The sequence below is a fragment of the Tachypleus tridentatus genome, chromosome 3 (assembly GCF_004210375.1).
Source record: "Tachypleus tridentatus isolate NWPU-2018 chromosome 3, ASM421037v1, whole genome shotgun sequence".
Lineage (NCBI taxonomy): Eukaryota > Metazoa > Arthropoda > Merostomata > Xiphosura > Limulidae > Tachypleus > Tachypleus tridentatus.
In genome coordinates this window covers 48,745,149-48,757,959 of record NC_134827.1, presented here as the reverse complement: position 1 = coordinate 48,757,959, position 12,811 = coordinate 48,745,149, and the positions used below count along the sequence as shown (strand labels likewise).

The 12,811-nt window shown below is 32.9% G+C and overlaps 1 protein-coding gene and 1 long non-coding RNA gene across 2 annotated transcripts; one reads left to right on the top strand and one right to left on the bottom strand.

The window, feature by feature from the left end:
• Positions 1-211: 211 nt before the first annotated feature.
• On the bottom strand, positions 212-2,467 carry LOC143246810 (phospholipase A and acyltransferase 3-like). The gene is made up of 2 exons (XM_076493980.1): positions 1,899-2,467; positions 212-1,255 (listed from the first exon to the last, which is right to left on the bottom strand). The coding sequence occupies exons 1-2, from the start codon at positions 2,382-2,384 to the stop codon at positions 1,094-1,096; spliced, it is 648 nt and encodes a 215-aa protein (XP_076350095.1). The 5' UTR covers positions 2,385-2,467; the 3' UTR covers positions 212-1,093.
• Positions 2,468-3,845: 1,378 nt separating this feature from the next.
• On the top strand, positions 3,846-12,679 carry LOC143246809 (uncharacterized). The gene is made up of 3 exons (XR_013026172.1): positions 3,846-3,990; positions 4,166-4,229; positions 11,118-12,679. It is a non-coding gene; the product is annotated as an uncharacterized LOC143246809 (long non-coding RNA).
• The last annotated feature ends 132 nt before the right edge of the window (positions 12,680-12,811 follow it).

Here is a 12,811-nt window from a genome sequence, read left to right as displayed (position 1 = left end):
TATTGTGAAATTTTACTTTAGTGTCTGCGAAATGAATATATTTTATTAATTAGATTTGTATCTAAAATTTGAATCAAAATGGTTTTAATAAGACACACATCACACGATCCTCTAAACTGGTACCTTGAGATGCCAATAAAAGTTGAACTATAAATGTGTACAATGAACAGAAATATCTAGAAATAAACTGGTAACAAGGCCACGTGAGGAATACGTCAACACACGAAACATAATTTTATTGAGTTTATGTTTCCAGTAACTTTAACAACATATTCAATTTTATTGTACTAACTATCCGATGGGATTTATTTGATCTGTCAAGAAATATATTAAGTTATTATATGAAAGTCTGTATTACCTCATCATAATGTATTACTGAATTATTAGAACAAGAAATCACAATAATGACTCTTATACAATTTTACTATTACAATACCACCTTTACTACTAAAAATTAATTTATGTACACATTTTCCAAATAACATCTTTATTATTTCTGTCATTAGTTTCTGTAAAGCAGTCGTTACTTGTATTAACAGAGGTTTCCAAGTCTCAAGTTTTACTCAGTACAATATTATTGTCAATATTTCCTCTAACCACAAATAGAAATGTTATTATACTTCAGTAATATACAGATTTTTGCAATACGCATTTTAAAAATGAAGGGTGCGCTAGTGTATATTCATATTTTGTTTATTTAGGTCGAGTATCAATGTTAAAAACGCGTTTGTTATTTAACAATCAGCGACAACTTACCACGGAAACATCGTTGGTCTTACTTCCACGGGTCATTATTTTTAAAATCCCCGAATTTCAATTTACATTTTAGTTTAAATTCGCAAACAGACATCATAATTAAGCCTTACACTTTCGTATCATCGCATTAACAAATTAAAAATGCCAATATAACAAAGTTGTACTGATATCAACCAAATAAAAACACGTACACGAACTCAAATGTCCTTTTCGAACGACTCAAAAACACAGGACATTAAGGTATGTTTGTCAATGTTTCACTGACTATCACAAACAAAACGAGATATAATTTATAAACCAGGTGCACGTTACAAATTCCAGTATTTTTGTTTGTGGTTCATCGGGTAAAGTCAGGGGCAGAAGTTTGAGTAGTGGGTGTCGATTTGGGGCTCGGAGAAACAGGGCAGTTGAGAACTGTATTCAAGCTGTTGACCAATTGACTGTGTCCTGCTTCGTAGTCATTTGTTAGTGTTCTCATGACACTCACTGCAACAGAGGCCTAAAATGTTATAATAAGAGAAAATATAACGTAATTAAATATAGGGGTCTCTCATTTAGTTCTAATAAACAAGGTTAAATATATTACAGCACCTTTCAGTTTTAAATTTTATCAAACGGCAAACCCCCAACAATTCACAAAATCCATCAAAGGTGTACGTCTAACAAAACAAGTTTCTTAATAACTTATCAAATCCTGTCAATTTATAACCGAAAGAGTAAAAGGTATCAGATTTACATGCACTATATGCCTACCTGTATTAGAACTTACAAATTATAGAACTTAATTTAGGTCCAACACAGTTTCAGTTAGTAGATTAAAATTAGTAACAGTACTTTGTATTATAAAGTAACGTATTCTGGCACTGATACCGTAATTATAGACAATAATACTGTTTTAGTGTTACTATAAATTACAGTATAGCATGACCAGGGGTACAGTCCAGTACAAGTCAGTTATTGACCTGTATTGCATCTGAATACACAATATATCAAGTAAACTAATAATTCTTAATTTTACCGAGTATAACAGTAATATCTTTCTAGGCTAAACTAATTAAGCCTAATTATTTATATAACTGGCTGATATTTAGTACGTTGTTGTATATATTTGTATAACCCCTAAGTTGTATATATTTACTCACCTGGTCACTCCAACCTTCTCCATATTTCCACTCAGTCACATAATGTTCGCAGCTTCGAGTCAACAAGTTGTATTCCACCGATTTATTCAAACACGCAAACGCGTTCGCTATCACTTGTTTTGGTGGTAACGCCTTCAGGTTACGTTCTTTAGCTGGAACGTCTTTATTATTTATTCTAACACCACTTAACCCAGCTACGTCGCTTAACTTTGCCAACGTAACAACAGCTGTATCTGTAGCAATATCTTCGTTGTTCAATCCACAAACATGAATTACGTTTCCTTCTCCAACATAAATCGCCCAGTGTGCGTAGAGTGTACGATCGATTTCAACTATGTCACCAGGTTCAGCTTTCAACTCTACAGCTGGGTAAAAAGCAGTCAGACCGAAGCTTTCTAGTTTAACACATAACTTTTTAGCTTTCCTGGGAGGCAGTACTCTGTTTTTATGTTTAGGAGGAACTTTATTTCTCTGGTTTTTATTCATTTTTAACACTTAAATAATGTACTCTCTTTTTCTATTTCATCCGATATTTTATATTTTTGAAAAATTAAACTTTCACCCTCCCTGTAAAAGTAGTGGAAAATTCCATGAACTAAAGTCGTTCGTAAGTGGTCTAGTGAGTAGTCACGTGACAGAGATCGACTAATTGGGACTCGACTAGAGAGTAACAGTATAAATCTTATATCGCAAAGCCCCAGAGAAAAAAAATGAAAATAAATAGATTAAATATAAATAATAAACATATTAAACAAATGTAGAAAATTATGTTTTGTCGTGAGATTAAGAAATGAAATCCAAGAAAAACATTTAATAATATGTCATTAACACTGCATATGTCGTATCCAAAGACGACGATGCCTATTCTTTAATACCAGAGATCATGTTTATCAAATACAGTTCCCATTATGAAATATTAGAAGTATTTTATTTTATAGACCACATGAATAACGAAAGTGCTTAGAAATATTTATCAGTTATTAGGTCGTTTAGAAAGAAATAATTCACAAGTGGTTTCTCATTTCTTTGAGTAACATTTTTGAATAAAGAAAATGTATTCTCAAGGTGTGAAAAGTATATTACGTATACATGTACGCTGTCTGAGACTCAAAATCATCCCAGTCACACCAAACAGCTGTGGAGGCGTTATAACGTGACGGTCAATCCAACTATTCGTTGGTAAAAGAGTAACCCAAGAGTTGGCGCTGGGTGTGATGACCAGCTGCTTTTTCTCTAGTCTTACACTTCTAAATTAGAGATAACTGGCGTAGATAGCCCTCGTGTAGGTTTGCGCGAAATTTAAAACAAACTAATTACTGCCCGAACTGTACTTTAAATAACATGTCAAATTTTTAATATATTTTAAAGAACAAAGTATTAAGACATTTTCGTATCAGAAAACTGATTTAGTTTAATAAAATATTTTCATTATTTTTATCTTTTTTAGAGTTGTAATTTTAATCATAACACCACATATTTTATTCGATTTTATTTTTGTTTTGTGTTTTTTCCAGCACATGAAATATTTAGTTTTTCTATAGGCCTAGCTAGCATTCAGTTTGGTACATCCTTGATGACGAGAAACCCATTTGAAATAAAAATGTATCTCAGAATGGCTGGTATGGGTATTAACACTTTTATTGACAAGGAGAGAACAACGTTTCGACCTTCCAAGGTCATCTTCAGGTTAAGCACAGTTCGTTAGCACAGGTATTAAGAGAGTTGTTACAAATGGAGTTTGTGACACTGGATTGATGTTGCAAGTGTGATACCTCATGTCTCAGTCTTTGTTCTTTACATCAGTGACATAGATGAAGGAATAGTTAATAAGTGACTTTGGTGACTATAAAGGTTTTCTGTATTGCTGTATGTGTAGATCATGCTGTTAAGTTACACAAGGATTTAGATAATTCAGTGAGTTGGGTAAATAAATGGTTGATGGGGTTTAATTATAATAAATGTAAGACAATGCATGTGGGCTATTAGCATAATTTCGATATGAATATTCTTAACAGTGTCATGAAAGAAAGAGATGTTGATGTTATAGTTGATCAGCCTCTGAAACCATCCAAATTGTGTGCTGTTAGTAAAGGTAGGACAAATATAGAGCTTTATATTGTATCTACAGAAATACTGAATACAAGTCTAACGAGGTTATGATTTTATTGTATAGTTATTGTATGGTTAGGCCACATTTAAGATATTGTTTTCAGTCTTGGGCTCCTTACCTTAACAAAGACATTGAATTTTTTTAAAAATGGTTACAGAAAGATACCTGGAATGGAAGGATTGTCATATGAGGAGAAGCTGAAATCTCTCTCAAAAAGAAAGGTTAGTGATACCTGATTGTAGTATGTAGGTGAACTGATACTGTCAACGTATCATTACATTCAAAAGTAAGAACAGATGGACTAGAGAACAAAAATATAAATTCTGGCAGGATAGGAGTCATCTTCAGCTAAGACAGTTTCATTTCTCTATGAGGGTGGTTGGCCTTTGTTATGGGCTGTCTTCAGATGTTGAAGATGCAGTAAATTTGATTGAGTTTAATAAAAAAGCTTTATAAGCATATGAATTATGAGGGCTAGATTCAAGATTTTTATAAAAATTATTTTAGTTTAGAGGATGGAACAGCTGAGATGGACCAATAAGTCCCATGTTGTTCCAAAACATTATGTTAATTATAAATTAAAATCATTTTATGTAGAATATTGAATAAAAATGTAAAACTAATTCCTGATCCCAAATACACGAGATAATAATAAAAAAGAATGAAAAAATAGTCAGATTGAAAACGGTTACTTATCTAGTTACCATACAGGTTGAAATACTTGACATTTTGATTTTAGGACCATTAATACACTTGCAACATAAGCTGCAACACTGTCAGTCAGCTATTTTTATTTAGTTTCCTAATTACAGAGCTCCAAGATGTATACATGAGAAGTTTTACCTCCACTGATAAGAAGGTCACTCCTGGTCATATAGAACCTTAATGTCCACTACTTCTCTGTATAATATTCTCAAGCTCACTCCTGGTCATATAGAACCTTAATGTCCACTACTTCTCTGTATAATATTCTCAAGGTCACTCCTTGTCATATAGAACCTTAAAGTCCACTACCTCTCTGTATAATATTCTCTCACTTTAGTATATTTGTAAATATCATTATTTGAGTCCACCTTAAAGTCCACTACCTATCTGTATAATATTCTCTCACTTTAGTAAATTTGTAAATATCATTATTTGAGTCCACCTTAAAGTCCACTACCTCTCTGTATAATATTCTATCACTTTAGTATGTTTGTAAATATCATTATTTGAGTCCACCTTAAAGCCCACTAATTCTCTGTATAATATTCTCTCACTTTAGTATATTTGTAAATATCATTATTTGAGTCCACCTCAAAGTCCACTACCTCTCTGGATAATATTCTATCACTTTAGTATGTTTGTAAATATCATTATTTGAGTCCACCTTAAAGTTCACTACCTAACTGTATAATATTCTCTCACTTTAGTAAATTTGTAAATATCATTATTTGAGTCCACCTTAAAGTCCACTACCTATCTGTATAATATTCTCTCACTTTAGTAAATTTGTAAATATCATTATTTGAGTCCACCTTAAAGTCCACTACCTCTCTGTATAATATTCTATCACTTTAGTATGTTTGTAAATATCATTATTTGAGTCCACCTTAAAGCCCACTAATTCTCTGTATAATATTCTCTCACTTTAGTAAATTTGTAAATATCATTATTTGAGTCCACCTTAAAGTCCACTACCTCTCTGTATAATATTCTATCACTTTAGTATGTTTGTAAATATCATTATTTGAGTCCACCTTAAAGCCCACTAATTCTCTGTATAATATTCTCTCACTTTAGTATATTTGTAAATATCATTATTTGAATCCACCCTAAAGTCCACTACCTCTCTGTATAATATTCTCTCACTTTAGTAATTTGTAAATATCATTATTTGAGTCCACCTTAAAGTCCACTACCTCTCTGTATAATATTCTCTCACTTTAGTATATTTGTAAATATCAATATATGAGTCCACCCTAAAGTCCACTACCTCTCTGTATAAAATTCTCTTACTTTAGTATATTTATAAATATCATTATTTGAGTCCAGCAGTTTTATTAATTTCAGTTTAGGTCAAGCAATTCCAAAACTGTTTTGTCCACTCTCACCCGAAGCATTTTTCAACATCGCACTTGTTGTTAAACCTCACCAGTTTTGTGCCACTTAATAATATATGCTGATCATGTGACTACTCTCCACCAATCGTACAGTGCCATCTATACTGGCGCAACTAGTTTCCTTTACTGTTATACAACCATACTCACTTTTTTGATATAGCATGTAATAACACGTTCTAGTAATTTTCATAAACTTTTCCCGGTTATTTCAGTAACTATTAGTTTCAGTAGTTTTGTGATTTCTCTCCTTTTAGTCCACTTTAAAAGGAAATATATATATATGCATTTTGTATTTCTTTGTTTTACGACTGGCTTCAGTTGGAACAAGTCAGGAAGATCTAAAAATTTAGAGTTCTCTCGTAACTTAAAATAACATTAATTTATAGTTTCTCCTCTTTATATGAGACTTTCATATTTGTCATAACTATTATTAATTTTTTATATTGGATTGTTAACTGTAAAAATTACATAGTTTTAATATTGCTCAAGAGGTGGCAGTAAAAGCTTTCAGATCACTTTCTAATATCTATCATTTAAAGTTTAAACCATATATTAAGGTACTATTTGAAATCTGTTAACTGTTTCCAACGTATTGCAATGAACAGAATTAACTCGCTGACAGCGGTTTTTGTCAATTAATAAAAAATATATTTAGTTTTAAATATATTAGTCAAGATCGCTCAAAATATCGATAAATAACAAAACTTTATTATTTTAATTTGTTGTTTTCATCAGACGTGTTTACACATGTTAGTTACAGTTCACAGGAGTGATATAATATTAAACTTGTTCACATCTGCTAGTTACAATCCACAGAAATGATACAATATCAAACGTGTTCTGTAACTAATAAGTTACAGTCTTAAGTCTCTCTTAAGTGTGCAGATGATCCAAGTATAAGTTCTGTTTCTAAGGGCCTGGTAGATTTTAGTAAAATATAAATAAGTTCTATCTCTGTAGGCTTGGCTTAGCTAGTTTAAATAGTAACAAATAATCTATATTTTTCTCCGAATATCTAATTGATTTAAGTGAAATATAAAGAATGACTACCATTTAGGGTTTATGAACCACCATAAATTAAGCTCTAACGGACTTCAATAAACTATTGTCTGTAAGTTTTTAGCTATTATTACAAGGGAAATTTATTTTAAGTTATTTCTGTGGACTAAACAAAAGTCTCAGTACTTTCAAACTTATGAACTTGGTAGGAAATATAATTTGAAATCACCATGACTACTGACGGTGTTACTAATTACATTAATCAATGTGTCAAAAGAGGCTTACGTATAAAATGTGTGATTTATATTAACTTTTATTAGTAATGAATTTCACATCTTATGTATGTACAATAGACACAAAATGGAGTTGAGTTGTAAAGTATATTGTTCTAAGGTTCACTTTAACACATTTAGTGAGTTGGATAAAACACATTTTAATTGAAATAAAATGTACAAACTCAGTATAAGAGAAATAAAAACAATATAAATAACATGTAAAGTTATTTTACAATCATAATAAGGAAAAGAATCTTCACGTTTGTATAAAAACAAAACTCAAACCTAAAGACGTCACTTTTATACTTAGAATAAAACAAGGAAGTAAAAAAGAATGACTTTATAAAAACAACCGTTGTGTCGAAGGGCACGAGAACTTAGCCTGCGACGATAGTTTCCTTTTTTGAAGTATAGGGGCGCTATTCACGTATTGGTTTTACCAATAACAACAATCGAACTCGCAGCCTTCACTATGTATAGGGTTTCAGTTTTGTTTAATGATTTCACCATCACTATAAATGTTCTGTCGCCACAGCTTGAGTTAGAATTACAAATCAACACTTAAAAATAAGTAAAACAAACGTATTGTATTCCTACTAACTTCAACATTGCAGTAACACACGTATAATAAGAATAAAATATTACTGGAAACGTTTTACCATTCACTTTGTTTTTACCTGAGAAATCTCAGAGCAAAGTCAAACGCGTTTAGGGTGTTTGATAAAATGATATACAACAAACCACCATTTTGTTTAAGTTTGAACACCAATAGTTGTATATTTTCCTTGATGAAATAATTGGTAATATTTGATAAAAGCTGACCATGCTAACATGCATCTTAAAACAAAAGTAGATTACACTTTTTTCATTGTTAATATTTCGTTTTGCTTTTAAAAATGTCCATTTATTACAACATTATCATTAAAATTATTCTAGCATGATCTGTGTTAATGACATTTAAAGGTTCTAGTAGGTTTTATAATTTTCTTTTTATTAAGATATACGATATAGCTAAGATATATACTCTTCAAAAAAAGAAACGCAAAAGGCAAAATTTGAGACATATTGTTAACAAGTTTATTCCGGGTAGTTCTGTATGACATGTGTGAAACTTTGCACATTCACTGCTGAACATCCAAAGTCTGCAAAGGCGAAGTCCACGCTCACTAGTTGAAGTTTAATGTCATTCAACGTCAATAACGAGTATGCCCCCGTGAGCATCAATAACTGATTGGCATCTCCTGCCCATGGAAGCGATGAGATGACGAATCACATCCTGTGGAATGGCTGTCCACTCAGCCTGCAAAGCTGCTGCAAGCTGAGGTAGAGTCTGCGGTTAAGGTTGTCGCCGTCACAGACGTCGGTCCAACTCGTCCCAAAGATGTTCGATGGGGTTTAAATCTGGTGATCTGGAGGGCTAGGGAAGAACGTTGATGTTGTGGTGTCTCAAGAAGACAGTGGTGATTTGGGCTGTGTGAGGACGGGCGTTGTCATGTTGAAAAACGTCGTTGACGTTCACCATAATGGGTTGCACATGGGGCCTAAGAATCTCGTCGACGGTTGCGTACGGTCTGATCGGAAATCCTACGCAGCCCTGGTATGGTTGAGGCAGTAGACGTCGCAGTGGTGGTTCTATTCTGAAGGTGACGTAACCGGATGCAGTGATCTTGTGTGGGCGTGGCCACACGAGGTCTGCCAGATCATGGACGGTCACAAGTTGATCCATGTTGTTGGTGACGATTCCATAGCCTTGTGATGGTGCTTGGGTGGACATTCAAAGCTCTGGCAACATCTGATCGAGATTCGCCTGCTTCCAAGCGACCAATGGGGTTGTTGCGTTGTGCTTCAGTCAGTCTTGGCGTAACTGTATTGCGTGTCGGTGGCTTAACACTGAGCTATGGAAACCGAGAACCCGTCACTTTTATAGGGATTTTGCACATGTTGCACTTGCAGAACATGCAGATCTCTCAAACAAATTTATTGGACACGAATGCGTTTTGGCGAAAAATCCGATGTTTTCCTCCGTTTTCAATGTGCACAACGTTTATTGTCATTTTGGTCTGACAATCAGTGCCTTAACATGTGTAACATCACATACTCTGAGCTTGGAACGTTATTACATATATTTCTCTTTAAAATAACAAAAATATCCCTTTTGCGTTTCTTTTTTGAAGAGTATATATCATAAATCAATCCAAACTATTCCACGGTATATTAAAACTCTTATTATTATATCTAAAATAAATATAATACAAGTATATAAGTTTCAGTTATTGAACGAAATATATTTCACAATAATTTAAAATATCATAAGTGGAAAAGATATATTGACGCTCTATTTCAGTTGTCGTTAAAACTATTGTTAAAATATTGACATGTTTATCATTGTTTGTGAAATATTGTTGGAATATTTAACATGAGTGTGAAATATTGCATTATTGTTTATTGAAACTTTAAAAGGCAGGTAACGAACGCGTACAATTCTTAGCCAAATAATTGAGCTCAAGTTTGTTTCAGTTTAACTGAAAATAGACTGTATTTTAAAATATTTTTAATAATCAAATTATTAATAATAAGTGTTTGAACTCCCAGGTTATTTTATTTTTACATTAATAAGTACTACGATGCAGGATAAACTACCCTAAAAAACACATACACCTTACATGAGCATAGATTATATTAGCAAGTTGTACAATATGGAATGAAATAATATTTTGTTACTGGGAGAACAAAATATTAATTTTTCTTGTCTTAAAGGTGAATTTTCAACAAATTTAATAATTGCCTTAGAAACTGTACTTTGGTTAGGTATAATTCCTGTGTGGTTGCCATATTTTTAAACACTAGTTTCTGAGTAAAAAATGAAACAGATGTCAGATCTGTGTCAAAAGCAACTGTTCTAGGTTCGTTCAGAGTAGGTTCGAATTGATATGGCGTTATTCGACAATGTTCAGAACACAAAGTCAAAACTGACTCCGCCTCTATTTCTTCTTATGCACTGGCCATGTTTATTTACATTCAACGCGCTGGCGTTGGCGGTTTGTTTGGCAACTATTACGTCACAGTACTTTTCCTAGCGGCAAACGTATTCGGATTGTCGCTCGGAAAGGGCTCTTTCTGCACAAAGTTCTATGTTTCTTTTATTAGCACATATTGTTTATAAAAAATATGAATCTGCAAAATTAATCAGTATGAGTAGTTCTTTTGACTGCAAAGTTTTCTTTTTTTCTATAAAATTCACCTTTAACGAAATTTATTTGTTGACCTGAAGATGCCGCTGTAATCGTCGCTGAATATGTAGTCGGGAAAATAAGCAATCTTTCGTAATGATAAGCTGAGCCTAACGAATAATTAGTTATTTTAATATGTCAGAATAGGGAAGAACTTTTATCTCTCATTCTTCTGAACAGATGAGTATTACTCATGTATTTTTTATACAGAAAATTTTCTCAAGTTTTTAGCTTATTGTATTATAAAATTATCAGTTTTGTTTATTTTCTTTCGTCTGTCGTATAATAATCGTTAATTTTTTCATCGTGCATTCCATCAAACGTTTCTGTCATGTTGTTAATGTTGAAATGATTTACCTAAGCTGGAGATGGATTGATTCCTGTATGCTAATTCTATGACCTCTTTAAATAATGATTTAACTCAGAAAATGGTGGTAAATGTAACTTTATTTTCGGAACTATCTTCACCATAGTATGGACAAACAATATTGTTTGTTTTATAGGTTGATAATGGTTGTCTCAGTGCATCGTAATTGAAGTTATCTTTTTAAATACTTTGAAGAAACAACACTACCCCAGTGAATAGTTGCGACACGAGCCAAATGTCAGGCCTAGTTTTGTTGTTATTGGTTAAAACTTACAGTGTTGACTGAAGGGTGGAAGTTACCAATACAGACGACAAACAACTATAGAAAAATGTTGGTATCGTAAGTAACCTTGAGGTTACTGTGAGGGTTATCAGATTATAGGATCTTCTTGTGATAAGGCTGTTTCGAAGCGAAAAACAGAGGTCCTTGTTTTAGTCACCTTTATAAGATAGAATAAAGATGTTAAATGTCCCCATTCTGATTGAATAGTCTAGTACACTTAAACAACTCAAAATGAGCATTTTCATCATAAACCATTTGATTCAAAACGTTCTTGCTACAACTGTGAGGACAACATACTTGTTTAAGAATAAACTTACAACAATGAAAACACCACACTTATGTAAGAGTGCTTTTATAACAATGAAAACAATACACATATGTTAGAGTGTTCTTGTAACAGTGAAACACCACATTTATGTCAGACTGTTCTTGTAACAGTGAAACGCCACACTTATGTAAGAGTGCTTTTATAACAATGAAAACACCACATTTATGTCAGACTGTTCTTGTAACAATGAGAACACCGCACTGATGTAAGACTGTTCTTGTAACAGTGAAACACCACATTTATGTCAGACTGTTCTTGTAACAATGAGAACACTGCACTGATGTAAGACTGTTCTTGTAACAGTGAAACACCACATTTATGTAAGACTGTTCTTGTAACAATGAAAACACTACACGTATGTATGTCTTCAGTGAAGTGACATTACTCAGGTATTCAGTGAGGTGATACAACTTAAGCCTTCAGTGAAGTGATATTACTCAGGTATTCAGTAAGGTGATACAACTTAAGCCTTCAGAGAAGTGATATTACTCAGGTATTCAGTAAGGTGATACAACTTAAGCCTTCAGAGAAGTGACATTACTCAGGTATTCAGTGAGGTGATACAACTTAAGCCTTCAGAGAAGTGACATTACTCAGGTATTCAGTAAGGTGATACAACTTAAGCCTTCAGTGAAGTGACATTACTCAGGTATTCAGTAAGGTGATACAACTTAAGCCTTCAGTGAAGTGACATTACTCGGGTATTCAGTAAGGTGATACAACTTAAGCCTTCAGAGAAGTGACATTACTTGGGTATTCAGTGAGGTGATACAACTTAAACCTTCAGAGAAGTGACATTACTCAGGTATTCAGTAAGGTGATACAACTTAAGCCTTCAGTGAAGTGACATTACTCAGGTATTCAGTAAGGTGATACAACTTAAGCCTTCAGTGAAGTGACATTACTCAGGTATTCAGTAAGGTGATACAACTTAAGCCTTCAGAGAAATGACATTACTCAGGTATTCAGTAAGGTGATACAACTTAAGCCTTCAGAGAAATGACATTACTCAGGTATTCAGTAAGGTGATACAACTTAAGCCTTCAGAGAAGTGACATTACTCAGGTATTGAGTAAGGTGATACAACCTAAGCCTTCAGTGAAGTGACTCAGGTTAGAAATAATGCTTTTCATAAACAAAGGTTTCAGATTATCATTTGTGAAATCAGATGGCTTGTTGTTGGTAAAGAAAACTTCATTAGAAGATGACATATCATATG